This window comes from Aptenodytes patagonicus, chromosome 8, assembly GCF_965638725.1.
Source record: "Aptenodytes patagonicus chromosome 8, bAptPat1.pri.cur, whole genome shotgun sequence".
Lineage (NCBI taxonomy): Eukaryota > Metazoa > Chordata > Aves > Sphenisciformes > Spheniscidae > Aptenodytes > Aptenodytes patagonicus.
Genome location: NC_134956.1, coordinates 4514872 through 4535774, shown reverse-complemented (window position 1 = coordinate 4535774; position 20903 = coordinate 4514872). Strand labels below are relative to the sequence as shown.

General features: G+C 39.4%; 1 protein-coding gene across 2 annotated transcripts in view; it reads left to right on the top strand.

Annotated features, from left to right (window-relative positions):
* The window catches only part of IARS1 (isoleucyl-tRNA synthetase 1), a 116312-nt gene that overhangs the window by 54272 nt on the left and 41137 nt on the right, over nucleotides 1-20903 (top strand). For both annotated transcript variants that reach the window (XM_076346026.1, XM_076346024.1), the window contains exons 15-20: nucleotides 1112-1238; nucleotides 6104-6177; nucleotides 6521-6715; nucleotides 15301-15387; nucleotides 16051-16134; nucleotides 19923-20070. In XM_076346026.1, the coding sequence (XP_076202141.1) occupies nucleotides 1112-1238; nucleotides 6104-6177; nucleotides 6521-6715; nucleotides 15301-15387; nucleotides 16051-16134; nucleotides 19923-20070 (715 nt within the window). The remainder of the gene's footprint in view (nucleotides 1-1111; nucleotides 1239-6103; nucleotides 6178-6520; nucleotides 6716-15300; nucleotides 15388-16050; nucleotides 16135-19922; nucleotides 20071-20903) is intronic.

Here is a 20903-nt window from a genome sequence, read left to right as displayed (position 1 = left end):
CTAGTTACATTGGAAAAACAAACCCAGAAAAACTTGCTGTGGCTTGCATAATAACTCAATTCTAGAGTTATTTGTATTATTGTTTAGCTGTTCATTCACAGCTTCTGTGCATCTGTGACACTGTCTTATTCTTCCTGTGAGTTTCATTTGAGGTTGGTCTTTTTAAATGCGCTTTTAGGCATGAAGGGGGTATACTGTTGGCCTCAAAACCCATTGCTTTTCCTTATCTGCTATATAATCATTGTATAACTAGTTAAATATTTGTTTATATCATAAGAGAAAACAATTTGTTCCTAATCAAACCATGAGGCCATTTAGCATGTCTCAGAAACTTGATAGGTATCGGATTCTGATGTTAACCTTTTGGCTCCAAGACACTTTCATATAATGAAAATTTGTCTTTAACATCCCTCAGAACCCATCAGTGCTCAAAATGAGGTTTTTAGCCAGCATTGGTATGTTTTTGTGTTTGGCGGGGGTGGTGGCTTTGTTTTTTAATTAGAGAATTAAAAGTAGAGATGACAAATAGCGTGAAAAGGCTTTTTGGTAGGATATATCAACCTGGGATTTCTTTATTCTCCAAGCCTAAAGGTAATGTGCAGATACCTGGATGCTCATGCATAATGCAAGGTGCCTTTTGATGCTATTACTCCAGGCTTTTGAAACTTTGTAATTTCATTCAGCACCAAAATCAGTAACTGGTATTTTTTTCTGTATATAAAATAAAGCAGTAGTATTGTTATCCACCCTTAGCCATAATCCTCCAATGTTGGACTATCCTGAGGAGTTTTGGACATTGTTTCATCCTTAATGAATCTATTGTATGGTGCACATATTTTTACTAAGTTATTGTAGAGTAAAATAAACATGCTATTTTCACTTCTATAGCTTAGCTGAAGATCAAAGAAAGGCGGAAGAAATGGTGTTATGTCTTTGGCAGCAAGTCTGTAGGCCTTGCAATAGCCGGTGCCGTAACATGAATGTGCTCCAATTCATGCAATGTGCTGAAATTAACTTGTTTTGTGGATGAAATAAAATATAACCATTCTTACGAGCTTTCTTTTAAGTGGAATGCAGTGATAAAAGAATACTTCTCTTATTTCCGGAACAGGGTTCCAGATTTTGTGAGGGAGAAGCGTTTTGGGAACTGGCTTAAAGACGCACGAGATTGGGCTATATCTAGAAACCGGTACTGGGGAACACCCATCCCTTTGTGGGTCAGTGATGATTTTGAAGAGGTGAGTAAGAGAGGTTTCCAGTTGATAGAAAACCCTATCTGTATATATTGTTTGCTTATTTTGATAGACTGTTATATCTTTGGCTGCTGCAGTCTTAAGTTCTAGTAATATGTCTTAACAGTATATGTATATCTCTAATAGGTGATAGATATATGCATATGTATGCATGCATTTGTGTGCCCGTACATGTTTTCTTTGCTTTTGCTTGAAAACTGCAAGCAATTTTTCTTGTTTTTTATATTAGAATTAATCTTATCTTTCCTGGAAGAATTTGCAGTGATGGTAAATCTAATGGAAATAACAAATGCAGTGAGAAAATGGCAAGGAAGAGATTTTTTATTTTTGCTCAGTCCTTTCAGTCTGTTTTTGAAATTCTGATGCTCGGTTACTTCAAGCCAAATGAATTGCTGAAAGTGTAAAAGCAAGCCCACCATAGTAGAACAGTGAAAATATATATTTGTAGTGCTACAAATGTGAATGTAACAGACTGTAAAAATGTGAATCTAGTGGAATGATGAACGTGTTTAATGGGAATGCTAGAAATGAGTTTTTTGAAGCTGTAAGGTACCCTGCAGTTGGTAGCATAATGATGCTTTACGAAGTTTGGAAGACTGCTGTTTTCTAAGTGTCAAAACACAAAGTTTTTAAAACTGTTTCTGAAGAGAATTTTTTTTTTTGTGTGGGTTAGTTCCATTAGACACGTATAGTAAGTCCTTCCTCATGCTGGAAATAGGAAATGCTAATCAATGTCAGGATGTCCATGGAAGGCAGGTACTGATGGCAGCATCCCAAGCCTTTGCTTCTATCTCCCTTGATTTGAAAAAGTTTTAGTTTTCGTTTTAGACGTGGAAGACCTCAAATAGGAAAACGTATGCCAGAAAAGTATTTTGTTGTCTTAAACTGCACTATTGCTTAGATGTGCACCATAAAGCATATTTTATTTCCTCTTTGTTGGAAATCTGGCTGATAGGCAGGGAGATATTGGGGGTGGGAGGGAGTTACTCCTTGCAATTACGGTTTAAGTATCTAAGAAAGCCTTGGCATTTGAATTCTATTTATCCTATGAGTGTGTCTGTAAATTACTGGTAAACCAAGTGCTCTGTCTCTCATATAATAGTTAACTTTTAACATTTATTCAAAACTTTTAGGTATAAACTGTCAGTCTTCCAACTACACTTTAAGTCCCTTGTTTGGTATAACAGGTTTTTTTAGATAGAGAAAAAGCTTTCAGGTTTGTGCTGAAGTGTTTCAAAACTTCATTCTACAGCGGAAAAAGATTGTGTAAAGGTTACATTACTCCCACTCCTTGCCTTTAATAATATTTCATTTTCTGTCCAACCTCCCAATGTCTGTATTCCTGTGTGTACAGACTTTTTTGCTTTTTTAGGTTTGATTTGTTTGTTTTTAATAACAATATGATGTCTCGCTTGGAAGATTGACCTTTCCTTTGAAATCAGCTGCAAATATTCCTCAGGGCTTGGTGTTCTGAATAATGATAGAAATACCAACAGATCTATTATTTTTATCCGTTGATGTTAAACGTTTCTGTTTACTCTAGAGTCTGAATGTCATGCTTCAGTAGTTGACTATGGCTTCTGGACCATGCTAAATTTCAAGTTAGGGTTTTTTTTAATATTCACTCTCTTTTTATGCATGTGGGATATAGCTCAAAAACTAAATACCATTGGAACGGATGTGGAACTTAAGGCCTAAGTGACATCTGCTCTCACAGAGAAAATTTCCTGACTTCAGTTTTACTGCAGCCTAGTGCCATGTAAGATTGCAGAGCCTCCTCTTCACGTCTTGTTCTCAAAAGAACACTTTGTCGCATGCAATTATGCTGTGCATATTAAATCCTGGAGAAGTAATAACAGTTCCTTATTTAATATACAATAAGGTGAATTAATTGGTATTAAAGTGAATCTTACTACAAATCAATATCTGATTTCTCACAGTTTTGTTTTAGCTTTTATTTTAGTTTTATTTTGGCATAATTATCAGGTAGAGACGCATAATGGCAGTTAAATTTTGAAGCTTGTGTTTATTACCGCATCTTCATAGACACTTTATCATTTTAAGCTCTCAAATCTCAATGATTTCCTCAGTGGAGGAACACATCTCATTTGGGTTAGATAATAAAATTCTTTAATATAGCACCCAAGTTGATAAAGTGGACATAAGTTAATTTTATAGGACTTGTATACAAATTACAGTATTAAATATTCAGTGATGTTACAGAAATTCTCCGATTGTTTCATTGCTTGTCACTCACGTAACTGGTTACCCCTCCACTGGTTTTGGTGCACCCAGTCTTGGCGTAACAGGTTTGGAAGGAGAGAACTCTGGCTGTGCTCTCCTGAAGGGTAAGGCAACTTCTTTAGTCTGCTTCCAGTCTGCTTTGAGGCTGCATTAAGAATGCCACTTTGAGCTGACCTTAGCAGTCATTTCCTTTACTAATTACTATACAGAAGATGCTTTCTAAAGATCCCAGAATGTCTTGCTGATATACTGATACACTGCATGGACTTCTTTCTTCCTATGAACACTCCTCATTCTTTGATTGTAGGTACTTAACAGAGCTGAAATGACAAACCAATAAAAGCAAACATTTTTACTTAACAGGGACTGCAGAACTATGCCACAGGAACACTGAGGTCCACAAATGCTGCTGGATGGCTTTATTCTTCCTATTTACACAGATAATCCTGGATATAATGCTAATGTTCATTTTGTTAGAAGTCTTTAACCTTGACCTCTGATTTCACATTAGATCTCAGTGATGCTGAAACAGGGTTGAACAGCCCCCAGTCCCAGCCTATATATTTCAGTCTTTACTGTCCGCTATTAAATGTTGGTATTGCTGGTTTTGTAGTTGATGTGGCTGAAAAATAAAATGGAGGAGGAACAAGTGACTGGTAGAGAAAGGGGCCAGGTTACTAAAGTAGGCATTGCTGTTGAAGAAATGTATCCGAAGCCGTAGCTTTGATTTGAGAGCATAAACCAGTTTGTTCCTTGCAGAAACGAGTGGGTGTGGCCTAATGAGGGATTGGATTTGATTAGCATCTACTTGCTGTATTGTTCTCTTGCCTTCGAGTATCTAATAAGCTACCTTTGGGACAGAGTAGCTCCGTCCTGCTGACTTGGACAGAGGCAGTCTTATGGCGATATCTGTGTTCCTTTGGTGCCTGTTGGATTTTTCATGTGGACTTGGGGTTACCTCTTCTCTGAATATGTTCTGCTGGGTGCAGTTCTGCAGATGCATCCAATATTCAGAATCTTACTTGAATATTGAAATGTTTGGTTCAAAAAGAAACAATTTTTAACCCAGCAGCTTTTAACCCAGAGCATAGTGTGAAAGTATGTTTAAATAGTAAGGTTAGCAAAGATGAAGTAATCAGTGTATACGAGGGTATTTTTTACCCATGCTGCTATTAAAACCTTTTCTTCGGCCAGCAGTGCTGAAGTAAGCACCTGCTGCCTGCTCACTTGAGCTTGTACGATTGCTTATGGGGCCACATGGTGAATGAAGAACAGATCTGGGTTAAAAATAGTTCGTTGATAAAGGCGTATTTTTAACAGGGATCAATCCCCTGGTGTGGTTTGCTATGCAAACTGCAGACTGTTGTACTTGACTATTGTAATCATTGTAATGCTTCATTTCCTGTAGAAAAATAAGACAAATAGATAAGTAATGAAAAAGTTACATTTCAAAAGTACTTTAACAATAAAAGATGGTGATTAGTAATGCACATCAGCAGTTGAATCAGACTAGGAAAATCATGGCTTAAAAACCAAATCAGACTGAGTTTCTATCTTCTCTGTAATTCATGACAATTTTTTTAAATTAAATACACCAAAACCTTTTGGTTAGTCATAATTTCTGTGTGTATACTATGCATATATTTAAGACTAGCTATAGGAATTGAGCACTGCTCTGACTTGCTGTATCCTAAGAGCAAGTTAGAAAGTTATCTTATGTGAAAAATGCCTAGCCTACTTTACGTTGGTACATTTAACTCCTTCCCTGTCAGATCTGTCAAAAAACAGTTTTATCCATGGCAATTCCAAATTGGACTGGATCTCCAAAATCCAGACCTGTACTGCAGCTTGTGGCTCGTGAATCCTGCCAGATGAGAGAGGGCCACAGGGCCCTGGGAGGCTTAAACTTGATTAAAACCTAAAGCAAAGAAAGCTTTGCTTTTTTTTCCTTTTCTCCTACATACAGTTTTCAGAATCATTTGGTTCATCAACATTTCATGACGTTGATGCAAGTCTGTTACTGAAACTTTTTCCTTTTTTTCTTAGATAGTGTGTTGATGCAATAAAAACAAGAGAAGTCTGTACCTTTCTTAACAACCACTTTGTTAGCTGTGATGCTTTTTTTTCACTTTAAATAAGAAGCCATTAATATGAACAGTTTAGTGTACCCGGGATGGAACACTTACACTCAATTATGAGCAATTTAGCTGCTTACCTTAGCTTCAGAAGAGGAACCTGGGATCTGAAACTCCTATCTATATAAAAGTCAGGATCATTGAATTTTCAGAGGTGATTGGTTGTGGGTTGTTTTGAAAAAAAAAACAACCAAACAACAAAACCCAACCTTTTTTGATATCTGACAACACGCTTGTTCTTCAAAGTCTCCAGTTATTCTGTCATGAATTGTATTAAATCGGGCAGTGGTATCTAACATCGTTTGCTGCTTTGTTAAGTTGAAGAAGGGGACAACAAATTTTTTGTTGTCTTTTCAGCTATCTTGGCTACTTCAGAAGATGCTGACTGACCTACAAGTCTCCTGTCTAATGTTAAAAAAAATTGCTACTGTGTGCAAATAACTGACTAAATTTCTTGAGTGTCTCTTACAGGTAGTTTGTATTGGTTCAGTGGCAGAATTGGAAGAGCTGTCTGGAGTGAAAGTCACTGATCTCCATCGAGAAAGGTCGGTCACAGAGACTGTTAACTCATTAAAAATAGTTGAGCAGACATAAAAAATACTGTTTTTCCCAAACCCTGAGAAACAGATTTAGGGAGAATAGAAAAGTAGTAAGAGGACTTGCGATTAACATGTATAAATTTTCCTTTCTTCGGTCTTAAACACTGTTAATACAAAAAAAAAATCTCTAAAATAACTTTAAATTATAAAAATTGTCAAAGGAAATGCTGACCTTTTTGAAGAATCATTAAAATAAAAATTCCTGTCATAACCTTATGCTTGCATATTAGGTAACTTTTTGTGCTAATTCTTGTTTTTGTTTGAATTTGTCAATCTTTCTTTCCTATAGTATTGATCACCTAACTATTCCTTCGCACTGTGGCAAGGGCTTACTGCACCGGGTCCCTGAAGTTTTCGATTGCTGGTTTGAGAGTGGAAGCATGCCTTATGCACAAGTCCATTATCCATTTGAAAACAAAAAAGAACTTGAAGATGCTTTCCCTGCTGACTTCATTGCTGAAGGCATTGACCAAACCCGAGGATGGTAATTTTCTGCCACTTTATTATGTGATATTATTGCCCTGTGTCTAACACCGTTACATCTGGCTGATCCTTTAATGTTGTATAGATAAGTGTATGATTTCTTTTTTTCAGTAAAATGCAAGGTATTCTAAAGCTTGGTGACAAAAATGTTGCAAAAAGACTACATGTTAGCAAGCAATATTCCCGGCTCTTGCGGAAAACGTCATTAGGTAATAGGGCAGATCTTTGTCCTGGTGAGGAAGAATCTCAGCGGCTGAATTATCATAGAACTTGAGTTATCTACTAGAAACAGAACAGCAGTTGAATCAGTTGAAATGGAAGTCAATGTTTTGAGGATTTCAAGCCAATGTATAGGCTAGTCATTTTTGCCCCCTAGATTAAATTTGAATTTTGGGTTTATATGAGTGGGGAAAAAACAAATTAAGTCAAACCTTATGTTGTTAAGATCTTATAGCTTACAAAAATCAAATTTTCTAACTATAAACTTCATCTGCTTATTTGATTCCTCTCTGGATAAATGCTTTTCAGTCATTGATGAAAATTTTTCTCTAATCTCAGATTTTCTTTGGGTAATTTCTCGTGCATGCATGCATACATACAGTTTTAGTTTTGGCATTTTTAAGTGTTTATTCTATTTTTGAAGTTGGCTGTGAAAACTGACAGGTTTTTAAGATGAATTTTTGTGTTTTCTAGATTAGTATATATGACTATGTACAAGTAGAAATCTTCCATGCAGTAACTTGCGTTATTAGAGTTAAATAAACTGATTTCCTCTGGAGCATAGTTGGCACCTCCCTTTGCCCACTCCTCTACTCCCCCAACCAACCAACCCAAACAAAGCAGTAAGAGGTGGGCTTTTGTATGTTTGCGAAGTTGAGAGCAAGGTTTATACGTACTCACAAAGCCAGGAGGCTTGAGCAAGGAAACATTTGAGGCATGATGCTAAATAAAAATAAGTTTCATGAATATAGCGAAAGGTGTCTTTACTTTGCAGCCCCTTACTTGTGATGCAAAAAATTATCTAGGTCCTCAAAACGGAAGTTACATTTGCAAGTCTGGCAGTTGGGGAGGGACCACTTAAGTCTCACGTAGTGAAACATGGACTCCTCATGGCATATTAAATACTTTTCAGAATATAGCTGCACCTTACCTAGTTAGTGTTACGCATAATGTTTGTAATGGGTCCTCAAAGCAGTACTTCACAGAGGTCAGAATTAGGGCAACCTGATGAACTTAGTTAAAACTGACCTCTTACATGTATAGTGATTTTTTTTTTTCCTTTCTTTTTTATTTCCCCCCCAAAAGTAGTCTTTGTTAGGCCATCTGTTTGTGTTGATCTTTGATCTTCAACTTTGTGCTCTCCACAATTGTGTATCACAGCTTACTAGTCACGGTGCTTTTCACCGTTAGTATACAACTAAGTACTGTTGAGTAGCATGAAACCCAGCAATAGAGGGACATACTGATGTCATTTGCAGGTCACTTTTGTGCTTGCTGCTCTTCAGTGTTGGATCCAGTATGTACAGTGAACCCTATGTTTCTTCATTTACTTTTTCTTTACTGTTGCATATAGCATGTGGATACAGCACTGTTAATTTGACAAATGCTAATTTAGGAAACATTAAATGTAAAATGGAATGTTATATACTATAAATTATATTTAAATAATACCTGTTTCATCTTGAAGAAAAGCGATAGGTTTTTTTTTTATCTGGGAGAAAAACTGCTTACTCTGCAGCAGCTGTGCTTTGGGGACTGGGGGAGGCTAGGACAACGTTAGAATGAAGGAGGAATGGAGAAAAACAGCTTGAAAAGTTGTAATACTAGTGATTTCGTGTATTAGTCTTTCTGCAACATTGTTCATTATGCCTACGAAAGGAGAATTAAAAACTTAGTTTTGCCTCTTTTTTTATTCTTTTTATCTGAAAAAAATTTAAAAAAAGGCACAATTTTCTAAAGAAAAGAAACAAATAAAAGAACACATGATAAAGACATATAGAATGCATGCAAAAGACACAGTCAGAAACTGATTTTTGCCCTGCTACATTTTATAAAGATGAAAGGGCATTTATTGTAATTTAGATGCCAAAAAATGAAAACAAATTAAAGAAACTCGACAACATAATCATTCTTACACCGTGCAAAGGAGCTACTGAATTGTAAAAGTTCAACAGCATTAAAAATGGTTTGGGTTTTTTATGTGGATACAAAATTTATTCTCGGTAGTTACAATTCCAGTAAAAATACAGGAGGAATGATAAATTTTAGGTTTCGTGGTTTAGCTATTTGAGATTGGGATGTCACAGTGGATTAGTATGTGTCACACGCTTGCTGCGGTGTTTCTTTTAGTGCTATACTTCAAACCATGTGTGGGAGACATGACAGATGAAAAGATAAGTCTGATCTCATACGCATCCACTGAAGCTCTCTAGTGCCCTTAAAGAATGCATTTGTAATTTTTACATGAGTTGGCCTTTTTATAGTATGGTATTAATCTGAACTTGAGTGCAGTGCAACATCCAGATCCTCTAACTATCATGTTTCTGGTTTATAATGTCCTCTTCTTTAAATAGCAAATGTAACCTGTGGATAAGCAGCTTCTTTCCCTTTCCTTAGTAGGCTGAACTGAATCATCTCACTAATTCAGCTGAAGATTGGCCCTGGAAAAATAACAAGAGAAGTCCTATGATTGGAGTGTTGGGATGGAGGGATACAGGCTCTTTAGGAAGGACAGGGAGGGGGTGTCGCCCTCTATGTCAATGACCAGCTGGAGTGCATGGAGCTCTGCCTGGGGATGGATGAGGAGCTGTCCCAGAGCTTGTGGGTCAGGATTAAAGGGAAGGCAGGGGCAGGTGACATTACAGAGGGGGTCTGCTACAGGCCACCTGACCAGGAAGACCGAGCGGATGAGGCCCTCTATAGACAGATAGGAGCAGCCTCACGCTCACAAGCCCTGGTCCTCATGGGGAACTTCAACCACCCCGATATCATCTGTTGGGAGGGACAACACGGCAGGGCATAAGCAATCTGGGAGGTTCCTGGAATGCGTCGATGATAACTTCCTTCTCCAAGTGGTAGAGGAGCCAACGAGGAGAGGTGCTATGCTGGGCCTTGTTCTCACCAACAAGGAGGGGCTGGTGGGGAATGTGAAGCTGAAGGGCAGCCTGGGCTGCAGTGACCACGAAATGGTGGAGTTCAAGATCCTGAGGGCACCGAGGAGGGCGCAGAGCAAGCTCACTACCCTGGGCTTCAGGAGAGCAGACTTTGGCCTCTTCAGGGATCTGCTTGGTAGAGTGCCATGGGACAGAGCCCTGGAGGGAAGAGGGGCCCAAGAAAGCTGGATAATATTCAAGGATCACGTCCTCCAAGCTCAGGAGCGATGCATCCCAACAAAGAGGAAGTCTGGCAAAAATGCCAGGAGGCCTGTGTGGATGAACAAGGAGCTCCTGGACAAACTCAAACACAAAAAGGAAGCCTACAGAGGGTGGAAGCAAGGCCAGGTAGCCTGGGAGGAATACAGAGAAATTGTCTGAGCAGCCAGGGGTCAGGTTAGGAAAGCTAAAGCCCTGATAGAATTAAATCTGGCCAGGGATGTCAAGGGCAACAAGAAAAGCTTCTATAGGTACGTCAGGGAAAAAAGGAAGATGAGGGAAAATGTGGGCCCTCTCTGGAACGGAACGGGAGACCTGTTTACCTGGAATATGGAGAAGGCGGAGGTACTCAATGACTTTTTTGCCTCGGTCTTCACTGGCAAGTGCTCGAGCCTCACCGCCCAAGCCACAGAAGGCAAAGGTGTGGACTAGGAGAATGAAGAGCCGCCCACTGTGGGAGAACATCAGGTTCGAGAACACCTAAGGCACCTGAAGGTGCACAAGTCCATGGGAGCTGATGAGATCCATCCACGGGTCCTGAAGGAACTGGCGGATGAAGTTGCTAAGCCACTATCCATCGTATTTGAGAAGTCGTGGCAGTCTGGTGAAGTTCCCACTGACTGGAAAAGGGGAAACATCACCCCCATTTTTAAAAAGGGAAAAAAGGAAGACCCGGGGAACTACAGGCCAGTCAGTCTCACCTCTGTGCCTGGGAATATCATGGAACAGATCCTCCTGGAAGCTATGCTAAGGCACACGGAGGACAGGGAGGTGATTCGAGACAGCCAGCATGGCTTCACCAAGGGCAAGTCCTGTCTGATGAACCTAGTGGCCTTCTGTGATGGAGTGACTACATCAGTGGACATGGGAAGGGCTACAGATGTCATCTGTCTGGACCTCTGTAAGGCCTTTGACACGGTCCCCCACAACATCCTTCTCTCTCAACTGGAGAGGTACGGACTTGATGGGTGGACTGTCCGGTGGGTGAGGAGTTGGTTAGATGGTTGCACCCAGAGGGTAGTGGTCAACGGCTCAATGTCCAGATGGAGATTGGTGACGAGTGGCGTCCCGCAGGGGTCCGTACTGGGACCGGTACTGTTTAATATCTCCATCAGTGACATAGACAGTGGGATCGAGTGCACCCTCAGCAAGTTTGCAGATGACACCAAGCTGAGTGGTGCGGTCGACACGCCAGAGGGACGGGATGCCATCCAGAGGGACCTGGACAAGCTGGAGAAGTGGGCCTGTGTGAACCTCATGAGGTTTAACAAGGCCAAGTGCAAGGTCCTGCACCTGGGTTGGGGCAACCTCTGGTATCAGCACAGGCTGGGGGATGAAGGGATTGAGAGCAGCCCTGCCGAGAAGGACTTGGGGGTACTGGTGGATGAAGAGCTGGACACGAGCCAGCAACGTGCGCTCGCAGCCCAGAAGGCCAATCGTATCCTGGGCTGCATCCAAAGAAGCGAGGCCAGCAGGTTGAGGGAGGTGATTCTGCCCCTCTACTCTGCTCTGGTGAGACCCCACCTGGAGTACTGCGTCCAGCTCTGGAGCCCTCAGCATAAGAAAGACACGGACCTGTTGGAGTGGGTCGAGAAGAGGGCCACGAAAATGATCAGGGGGATGGAGCACCTCTCCCATGAAGAAAGGCTGAGAGAGTTGGGGTTGTTCAGCCTAGAGAAGAGAAGGCTTTGGGGAGACCTGATTGCAGCCTATTGGTGCTTAAAGGGGGCTTATAAAAAAGATGGCAGCAAACTTTTTAGCAGGGTGTGTTGTGACAGGACAAGGGGGAATGGCTTGAAACTAAAGGGGGGTAGACTTAGACTAGGTATAAGGAAGAATTTTTTACGCTGAGGGTGGTGAGGCACTGGCACAGGTTGCCCAGAGAGGTGGTGGATGCCCCATCCCTGGAAACATTCAAGGTCAGGTTGGAAGGGGCTCTGAGTGACCTGATCTAGTTGAAGATGTCCCTGCCCACGGCAGGGGGGGGTTGGACTAGATGACCTTTAGAGGTCCCTTCCAACCCAAACTATTCTATGATTCTAAGTCCAAGTTGATGCTAATGCCAGCGGTGACTCTGTGGTGGTAGACGTACACCCGCTGTGCTTCGGTTTGAGCCCACACACTTGTGTTGTGTGCTGTAGGCAATGTGCAAATGGAAACTTTTGCATTACAATCTAGAGTAGATTGTTTTTTGTTTTTAACATCAGCTTAAGAGTTACTGTAAGTCTTCACCATACCGAACTCCATCTCACCTGTTTGTGGGTGGAATATCAAAACGCTTGCCTCAATACATGATGCTTATGCCTTTCCCATGGTGCTCATGTCTGTTAATAAGCTGGTGCTCTGGTAACAGCTAGTGTTCTGTGATTTGCAAAAGAGCACTTTTATTTTGTGAAAGAAAGAAGGAATTAAGATGTGAGGTGGTGGGGTTTTTTAGTAAAAGGTAAAGGTCTCTCAGGCTGTTCTTAAGAAGGGTTCTCATTCTAAAACTGTTAGGCTTTTAGTTACCTTTTCCTAAGTCTCGGAAAAAAATGAGGATGTTTAGAAGAGAAGATATCTTTCCGCTAGTATGATAGCGCTATATCATAACAGGCCTAAGTGAACAACAAGCTGGTGAGTTCTGAAGCGTTAAGAGCATAGTATGATTTTTTTTTTTTTTTTTTAAGCATACTGTGTAAAATGTTAAGATTCAGAATGAAGATTGGTTTTATGTCAGGTCAGAGACTGGAGCTGACGTTCAGTGAGGACTGGTAGGTGGTGAAAGGCTCAGGAGGTTCAGGTCTGGTGGCTTCTGTTTGACTCAACAGAGAAAATCAAGGGAGACAAGGGGAAAATTAGTGTGACCAGGGTGATGAGCTGGGAGAGTGATCTTCTTGATGAGTTTCTGCATGGATATGAGAGCTGAATTATAGTTGTTAAGGCCAGAGGAAAAAACCTTACAGTAGTTGGGTTGCAAGACTGGCAGTCTGGACAGATTGGTAGGAAAGGCTCTATCTCTGATTGTATATAGGGAGATGCAACAAGACTTATAGCCACGGTCAGAATGTGGTGGCCTACAGGGAATTCACAGCTGAAGGTTTTTGGCATGAACCACAGGATTATGAATTTACCCACAGTTGTTCAAGAAAGGAGAAAAGAGGGAGGGAACACTTTCCCCCTTTTGGGGGGAGTGGAAGAGGAGGGAAGAAGAGCAAAAAAGTGGACTTCTGTCTCTGTGGTGTTAAGGGGTTTTTTTTACTATTGTTTTGGCTGATAGCTATGTGTCTGCAAGGACATAACTAGAAGCAGACTGAGATTTGGTGAATGGAAGATGAAGCAGCAGAGGTAAGTCGAGGAAGATGTCAGAAACAAATGTGTCTGTGGACAAGATATTTCAAAAATAAGGTGCAGAGAGACACTCCTTTAAAGTATTCAGAGTGAATGAGGTGAATTTTTTTAAAAGGATAATCTGAGAAAGAGTAAGAAGAGTTATGTCAGAACGGTGGATCCCAGGATCTCGGACAGTCTTGCAACTGTCATCAACTAAGGTACCTCATTGCTGAGGTTCATTGGGTTTGACAATGCAAATAACAAAATTTGTGAAAAGTTCTTGAATGTATTTTTTTGGTGGCCACAGTCTGTCTGTACAATTCCTTAATACAAACAGTATTGAAATCTCTTCTAGTTGGTTTTGCTTTGTTCTTTTTAATTGCAAAGGCACCTGCTCTAATACAAGAATTTGCGACCAGTTTGCAGAAAGCGATGAGAGTTTGTCAATGAGGTACCTTCATACTATATACTAAAGAAGTACTGCTGTGTTTGTAATGAACTGTCAGTCTTGTAGGCTTGAGGTGTCGATCATCTGAGTAAATGCTCAGATGTTTGTGTTTAGGGGTTTTCTTAAGAAAGTTAAAAATGAAGATGGGGATTTTGAGTGCATGTGTTTGTGTGCAGGTGGAGGAGTGTTGGTTAAAATTCATGAAATTACAATGCAATTTAATAAAGAGAATTTGGATCCTACAGTGTGAATTGAGGTGATTTTGAGAGTTAAAAGCCTGTCTGAGAGATAAGCATCAGAGCTGTTGTGTAAGCCACTTAATAAATGCAGTAATGCACATAGCAGCTTTGGACCCTCAAGTGTCAGAATAATGCTTTTGCAATTATAGGCAGCTTTTTGATAAAAACTACTTTGGAATATACAGATGGACTTTTTTTTTAACTGAAATGTTTCTCCACTAAATCTTCATGCAAATGCATAGTTCTGAGGCATAACCTCCTGTGCCTTATTCTAAATCAATTAGCTTTTGTATAATCATATGCTGTTTTAAGGTTGCTAAGCAATCGTCAGTGTGATACTCATTTTAAACCAGGAAAGCTGTGGCCCACCCTCCAGTTATTTTCTTAAAAGCAATTACCAGCAGTGCAGTTACAGAAGCTCATAGATGCCTCCTTTGGTGAAGGTTGTGACTCCTGAGTATGAAATTATCACGTCATCTTGCACCTCCACTTAATTTCTCAGATATGATCATATATCGACATACTGAACAATAGGTGCCTGTGCTTGCTCCAACGCTGATTTCCTAAGTGTCCTAGATAGTTTATACAGGTATTGTAAACATATCAAATGGGGGGAGAAACCCTCTACTGCCCTTTGTTGTGGGGAATGCCTACATTCTCATATTTTATAGTGATGGCTAATTTACCCAGCTAAGTTTGATCGGAAGGAGGCTCTGCTCACTTTTGCTAACTTGCTTTTATGCTCCCAGCAGTAACTGTTCTGTTGTCTGCTAGGCTGAAGAATACACACGTTAACACACACAAAAAGTGTGCCAGTCCTGTTTGCCGTGTTTGTTCCTGACTGGTTCTGTGTTCAGAGGTTTACAGTGAGCAAATAGGGAGCTTGTTCAGAGACGGAATTCCCTTTTCTGTATTAAAGGAGAAAATGCTGAAATCTTCTTCTTCACAACCTTCCTAATGCTCACTATTACAATTTTGCAGCCTTCTTGGACTAGTAGATCACAGCTGAGCAAACAGCACGATATGCTACAAAGAGGAAAAAGGTCTACTTAAAATAAGCTTCTCTTCTGAGTCTTTGCCACATAAGTGTTCCATATACTTAAATTTTAACTTTGCTAGAGTAAAACAACATAATGAAAAATTTCTTTTGTAATGAAGGACATGCAGACTTTCGTTTGGCATATTTAGAAAGTCACGTTTACGTTGTCTCTTGTTTCAGGTTCTACACTTTGCTGGTGCTGTCCACTGCTCTTTTTGGAAGGCCTCCTTTCAAGAATGTAATTGTGAATGGCCTTGTTCTTGCCAGGTTGGTATGTCAGTCAGTTCTTTCACGAACAGATTTTTTTAGCCAAAGAATATTTCAGATAAGTCCCTGCGAATTGTAAATTAAATCTGAAATGGATGTTGGAGCTGTTAAGACATGTCAGGGAGATATCGCTGTTGCAGGAGGTAAGAGGCACCTGAGAGTATGAGGTTTACACATCCCAGCTATCTGTTGCACTAGGTTCTTTCCAGCAGGATTAGTCCCTCCTAGAGAGAGAGAAAATGAGTAACAAGTCAGAATAGGAAAGAATAGGAAATTCTGTTATGCAGAGTAAAGGGGATTATAAATCTACTTTTAGATGTAATTTTTAATAAGTTAATTATTTGTTTCCTTTTATTTTCAAATAAAGCTTTGCCAGTGGGCTGGAGGGATTGATTTTAAAGAAGCACATCTTCCCTCAGCTTTGTTAGGAAAGACAGATTTCCTGCTTAGATTTGGAACTTTTGGGAGCCTCTTGGGTTGTTTTTCAGTTGCTCTTGTGGGTTCACCAGTCATACTGAAATGATGTGCTAATATATAATTATGTCTATGCTACCAAGAACATAATAGGACAGAGGAATTAAGCTGGATTTGAAGGGCCTTTTTTCTTTATCCATGTATTACAAGAATTCTGGGAATTTATGCCTACATTCTGATATCTTCTAGTGACGGCCAAAAGATGAGCAAAAGGAAGAAGAATTATCCTGATCCAATGAGTATTGTAAATAGTTATGGAGCTGATGCACTAAGGTAGGATTTACTTAATTAATGTACAGTCTGATATGTTAGCTTTCTGTTCATAGCAGACATTATATAATGCACAGAAATGTTTGTTTGCTGCTTATACTATACATTTTCTAAAGAGAAAGCATTTCTCTTTTGCTGGTGTAAGTATACAATATGTACCTAATAATAGTGAAACCAGAAAAGCAGAAGTGGAGCAACCTAATGTGTATATATAAATTGTCCTGGTCAAACAGAGATTAAACAGTTCAAGTGTTTCATTAAAGTTATACTAACATATCCACATAATTATGCAGTCACCTGGTACTTCGGCTAGATGCATTAACTACATGCATGAAGTGGTACCTTGAGGTAAAAGTACAGTAAAGACATTTTAGTAACTGCGGGAGTACACTGCTTACGCATTTCTCGAGAGCCCTGTAATTCTTCCTATATATAAGAAAACCTTAAACTATCACACATGTTGAATTGTATGTTACAACTATACACGGTAACGATTGGGCTGAATGAAAGCTTAGTGTACAGTGTTTTTTTGTTTATTTGAGAAAGATGATTGTTGCTTGTTCTAGATAATTTTAAAAAATGGATGTGAAGTTCCTTATTGTTTGAAGCTTTAGCATTTAAAAGACCTAGTAAATTAACTTTTCATATATGCTTACAATGGAGAGTTGGGTGGATTTCTTAAATTTGACCAAAATTGTTCTTTACAAATAATCAAGGGGTATTAGCAGAGTATCAGTGAATTGGTAGCTGAAACAATATGAATGAAAAGGGTTGGAGTTACTCATATTGGAGATTTTTAAATCACAGGTGATGTTTCCGTTGGAAAAAATCTGCCTTTTTTTATAAAACAAAACAAAAAATCTCAAACACCAGAAGTTACGCTCCCATTATTCATGTTTTTTTGATTTATAAAAAGCTAATTCATTTTTCTGCCTGTGCACTCATTCTTTAATGTCACATTTATTTATACATACACCCACATAGAGAGTAAAAAGCATTGCAGACTAGGTTCATTTATGGAAGGAGCTCTGCGATTCAGTTGTCTCTGCTTATTCGCTGAAGCTCTTGATATGTTCTGTTTATAGAAAAACCTACAACTGAGTTTTTTCCTTGGCACTGTTTCCCTGCAGAATTAGTTTAGCTTTTGCAGTGTACGTGTACACACACACACTCTCTAACTGCTGCTTTGATAAATAGATCAGCAGAAAATACAGACGTAAGTTGTTTAAATGAATATGGAATTGAATAGAAAGGGCGAACAGAAGAAATAACAGCACAGTAAATTTAACAACCCAACTTTAGACTTCCTGAAACTTGAATCCTGTGTGAAGTCTGTAAGAATTGTCAAAACCAGTTATATTTCGATATTCCTAAGGCCCATGACTTGGGTTGGATAGCTGTCAGAGTTGAACTATGTCAGAAAGAGAATTTGCTGGTCATAGTATTTACAAGCCCTTTGCTTTCACGTATCCTGAGGTAAGTATTGCTATTAGAAGTGATGTGTTACATTCTCCTCTCAATCTGTTCTTAAAATATAGAAGAAATAACATAAAGCCATAGACTACTGTTTTAGAGAGATGAAAAGGAGGGTACTTTATTGTTTCTCATACATTGTTAGAAAACTTGATAATACTGGCTTGATTTGAGGAAGGTTTTATTTTCTGCCCAATGGGTAATATCGCTGGGTGTAACTAAATTGATAGAATTCTTCCTTTATTGGGTACCTTATTTCTCTTTCCATATAATAGATGTAAGTAAGTTTGCATTGGAATAATTCAGGAAATTAGTATTCTTTTAACATTTACATATTGTAAGGCAGCGTAGGGCTGCTATGTTAAAAACTAACAAACAAAACTGTAGCCTTGGAGAGCTACATTTTCTTTAATTTCTCATACTAAGAGCTATTTTAAGAAGACTTCTGATAGATTCTGCAGCGAGTGCTGCTGAGGTGGGTGCAAAGGAGCAATTTAGTGGATCCTTCATGGTTCTGATTAGTTTGCATTGCTGCCTCTTCAGGAGGAAAGCAGTGGAGGCAATTTGAAGTGGTCGTTATTTTAGGTAAGTCCCAAATGGGTAAAAGGCCTGGAGTATCCTGCTGTACCCTGGGGCCAGACTACCTCTCGCATTCGGAGCAAAGTTATGTTTGAGTTCTGAAATAAATAATGAGTAATAAACACATAAAAAATTGTGATGGGAAGTTTGATTTAAATATACACTTAAATTCTAGTTTCATTATCATGCTTAATTGTTCTGTACTTTTGTAAATTTATAATTTGAATTCCAGTATCATGTTTAAAAATACTTTTTTTTTCAATACAGTACTGAAAATCATAGAACCATAGAATTGTTTAGGTTGGAAAAGACCTTTTAAGATGATCAAGTCCAACCGTTAACCTAGCACTGCCAAGTCCACTACTAAGCCATGTCAGTAAGCGCCATGTCTACACGTCTTTTAAATGCCTCCAGGGGTGGTGACTCAACCGCTTCCCTGGGCAGCCTGTTCCAATGCTTGACAACCCAATGCATGCCCATTTCTGTGCTGCATTACTGTCTGTTTACTCTGGCAGCTCTATTTTTATGTATTCATTTTTATGCAAGAAGCCGTCTCCTGAAGAATTTATGGTCTGGTATTCTTGAATGTGCTGTGTCAAACCCCATTAAGATTTTAAAGCCTCCTAAAGGAAGTTCCTGTAAAGATATGTTAGTTTAGAGTCATGATTTTAAAAGTTGATAAAATGCGAGAAAATGAGTTAATAAATTTCTATTGAGAAATGCCACAATCCTTAAAACAAAAAAAGTTTGGTTTGTTTTTCATATTTGGAAAATTAAATGGAGTGTATCTAAATCAAGTTTGTATTCAAGTTTTTTTTGATACCCAAGTAAGACCTGGTTTCTTTTTGAGTTAACTTGATAGGCACCAGTTTGTGTCCGTAGACAGAATATTTGTTTAGGGAAGAAGATGGGATAAAATGTAAAGATGATGTTTTGTGAACTCACAGCCAGCAAGGAAGCTGGGGGACATGTCTGTCCCTCTGAAATGAGGAACTGTTAGCTTGAGAGAGACTGACCCAAGGAGGATCTCCCTAGACAGGGTGGATTTCATGTATAGATGAACTCCCTTGGCCGAGGCGGGCATGATTCTGTGAGGGGCTGCTTCTGATATAAGTAGTCAGCACCACCTGAATCCTCTGCTGAGCTGTTTCTGGAGCTGAGACACATTTGTACATCCTTTGTCCTCTTTTGGGGCTGTTTTTCTTGAAAATGTTAATTTCTGCTCTTTTACATTGATTTGCCTGTTTTGCCTTGCTCCTTAGTCCTGTGTTTGCAATGGGCCCAAAGCTTTTTATAATTGAGGAAATTAACTAGATTGAGCAGAAAGGTACTGTGTCATTGTTAAGGAATTCAAAATATTACCAAAACTATAGGTGCCATTCTAAAGATGAACACTAATTCCATGTATCCACTGCTTGTTTTATACTGTGATAGTGTCTGAGCATGTGTTATCACTTCAATTAACTTCTAGAGTAAAAACAAAAATTTAAATTCCAATTCAAGGTCCATATGCAATATCACAAAAATAATCCTGTAGGATTCCTAGGAAGTAAATTGTCGTATGTTCAATATGTTACATGCTTACAATACTGTCTTCCTTAGAGTTCTTAGTGTGAAACTGCTCCCTCGGGTATCTTTCTCTTGCTATGCGGCTCTCTAGGGTTTACTGTACATTTTAAGTGCATTTCTATCAGTATATGCAGTTTTAAGCTTTTAAGTATTGTGTTCTTATTTTGCAGGTTATACCTGATCAATTCTCCTGTGGTAAGAGCAGAAAACCTGAGGTTTAAGGAGGAAGGTGTAAGGGATATACTAAAGGATGTCTTCCTGCCCTGGTACAATGCATATCGCTTTCTTGTTCAGAATGTTCAGATCCTGCAACATAAGGTACAGATCTCTCGAGCATGGAAAAGCAAAGTGGAAGGGGGCTTTGTGCTTCTTCCACTGTTAAAGTGAATTAGCATCGTAGAGAAATTTGGATTGGAAGGGAGGTCTGGACTCTGACTCTGGAGGTCATCTGATCTTTACCTCCTTGTTCAAAGCCAGGCTGACTTCAAAGTTAGATCAGGCTGTATATACTTGCTGTTAATTTCTGTGTTATTTGCTGTTTGTACCCTGTTTTATAAAGCTATAATCACCCTGCATCTTTCTCTTCTTGACCAAGCTTCTCCTTATATAGAAAGGAGGAGTGAAAGGCAGGGGACTGTCAAGACGTAACAGCTATCATTTCTCAGATTAGGGTGCTCTTGATTCCCTTTTATTTGAAAGAAATGTGATGCTATTGCATTCGTACTCCTGAAATTAGAGAACAAGGTAGGGACTTCGAGTCTGTGGAGTTAATACATACTAAGCAATTATCTGCTGCTAGTCACCTTGCTGGGAACACCAGTTAAAAGCCAGGTACCACATGTGCTTGAGGGCATCCTTCTGAAATGTCCATACTAAGCCTTGTTGGTTTTCTAGTAATTGTCTTACCAGTGTTTGAGTAGTAGCTTGGAGGCAGTAGGTGTCGCTAATACTGCCTTGAGTGCTGCTGCTGCTGTTACCCCACATCATGTAGTTGGGCATGGGTACATCACAGGAGGGATGCCGTCGGAGGATGGCATCTGGACTGCAAGTTTCTCTGCACTGAAAACATTGCTTAACAGCATACAGATTTAATACAAATAGAACTGCAAATAAGTAATGAAAAGAAAGTTATTTTCAGTAGTGGCTGCTGT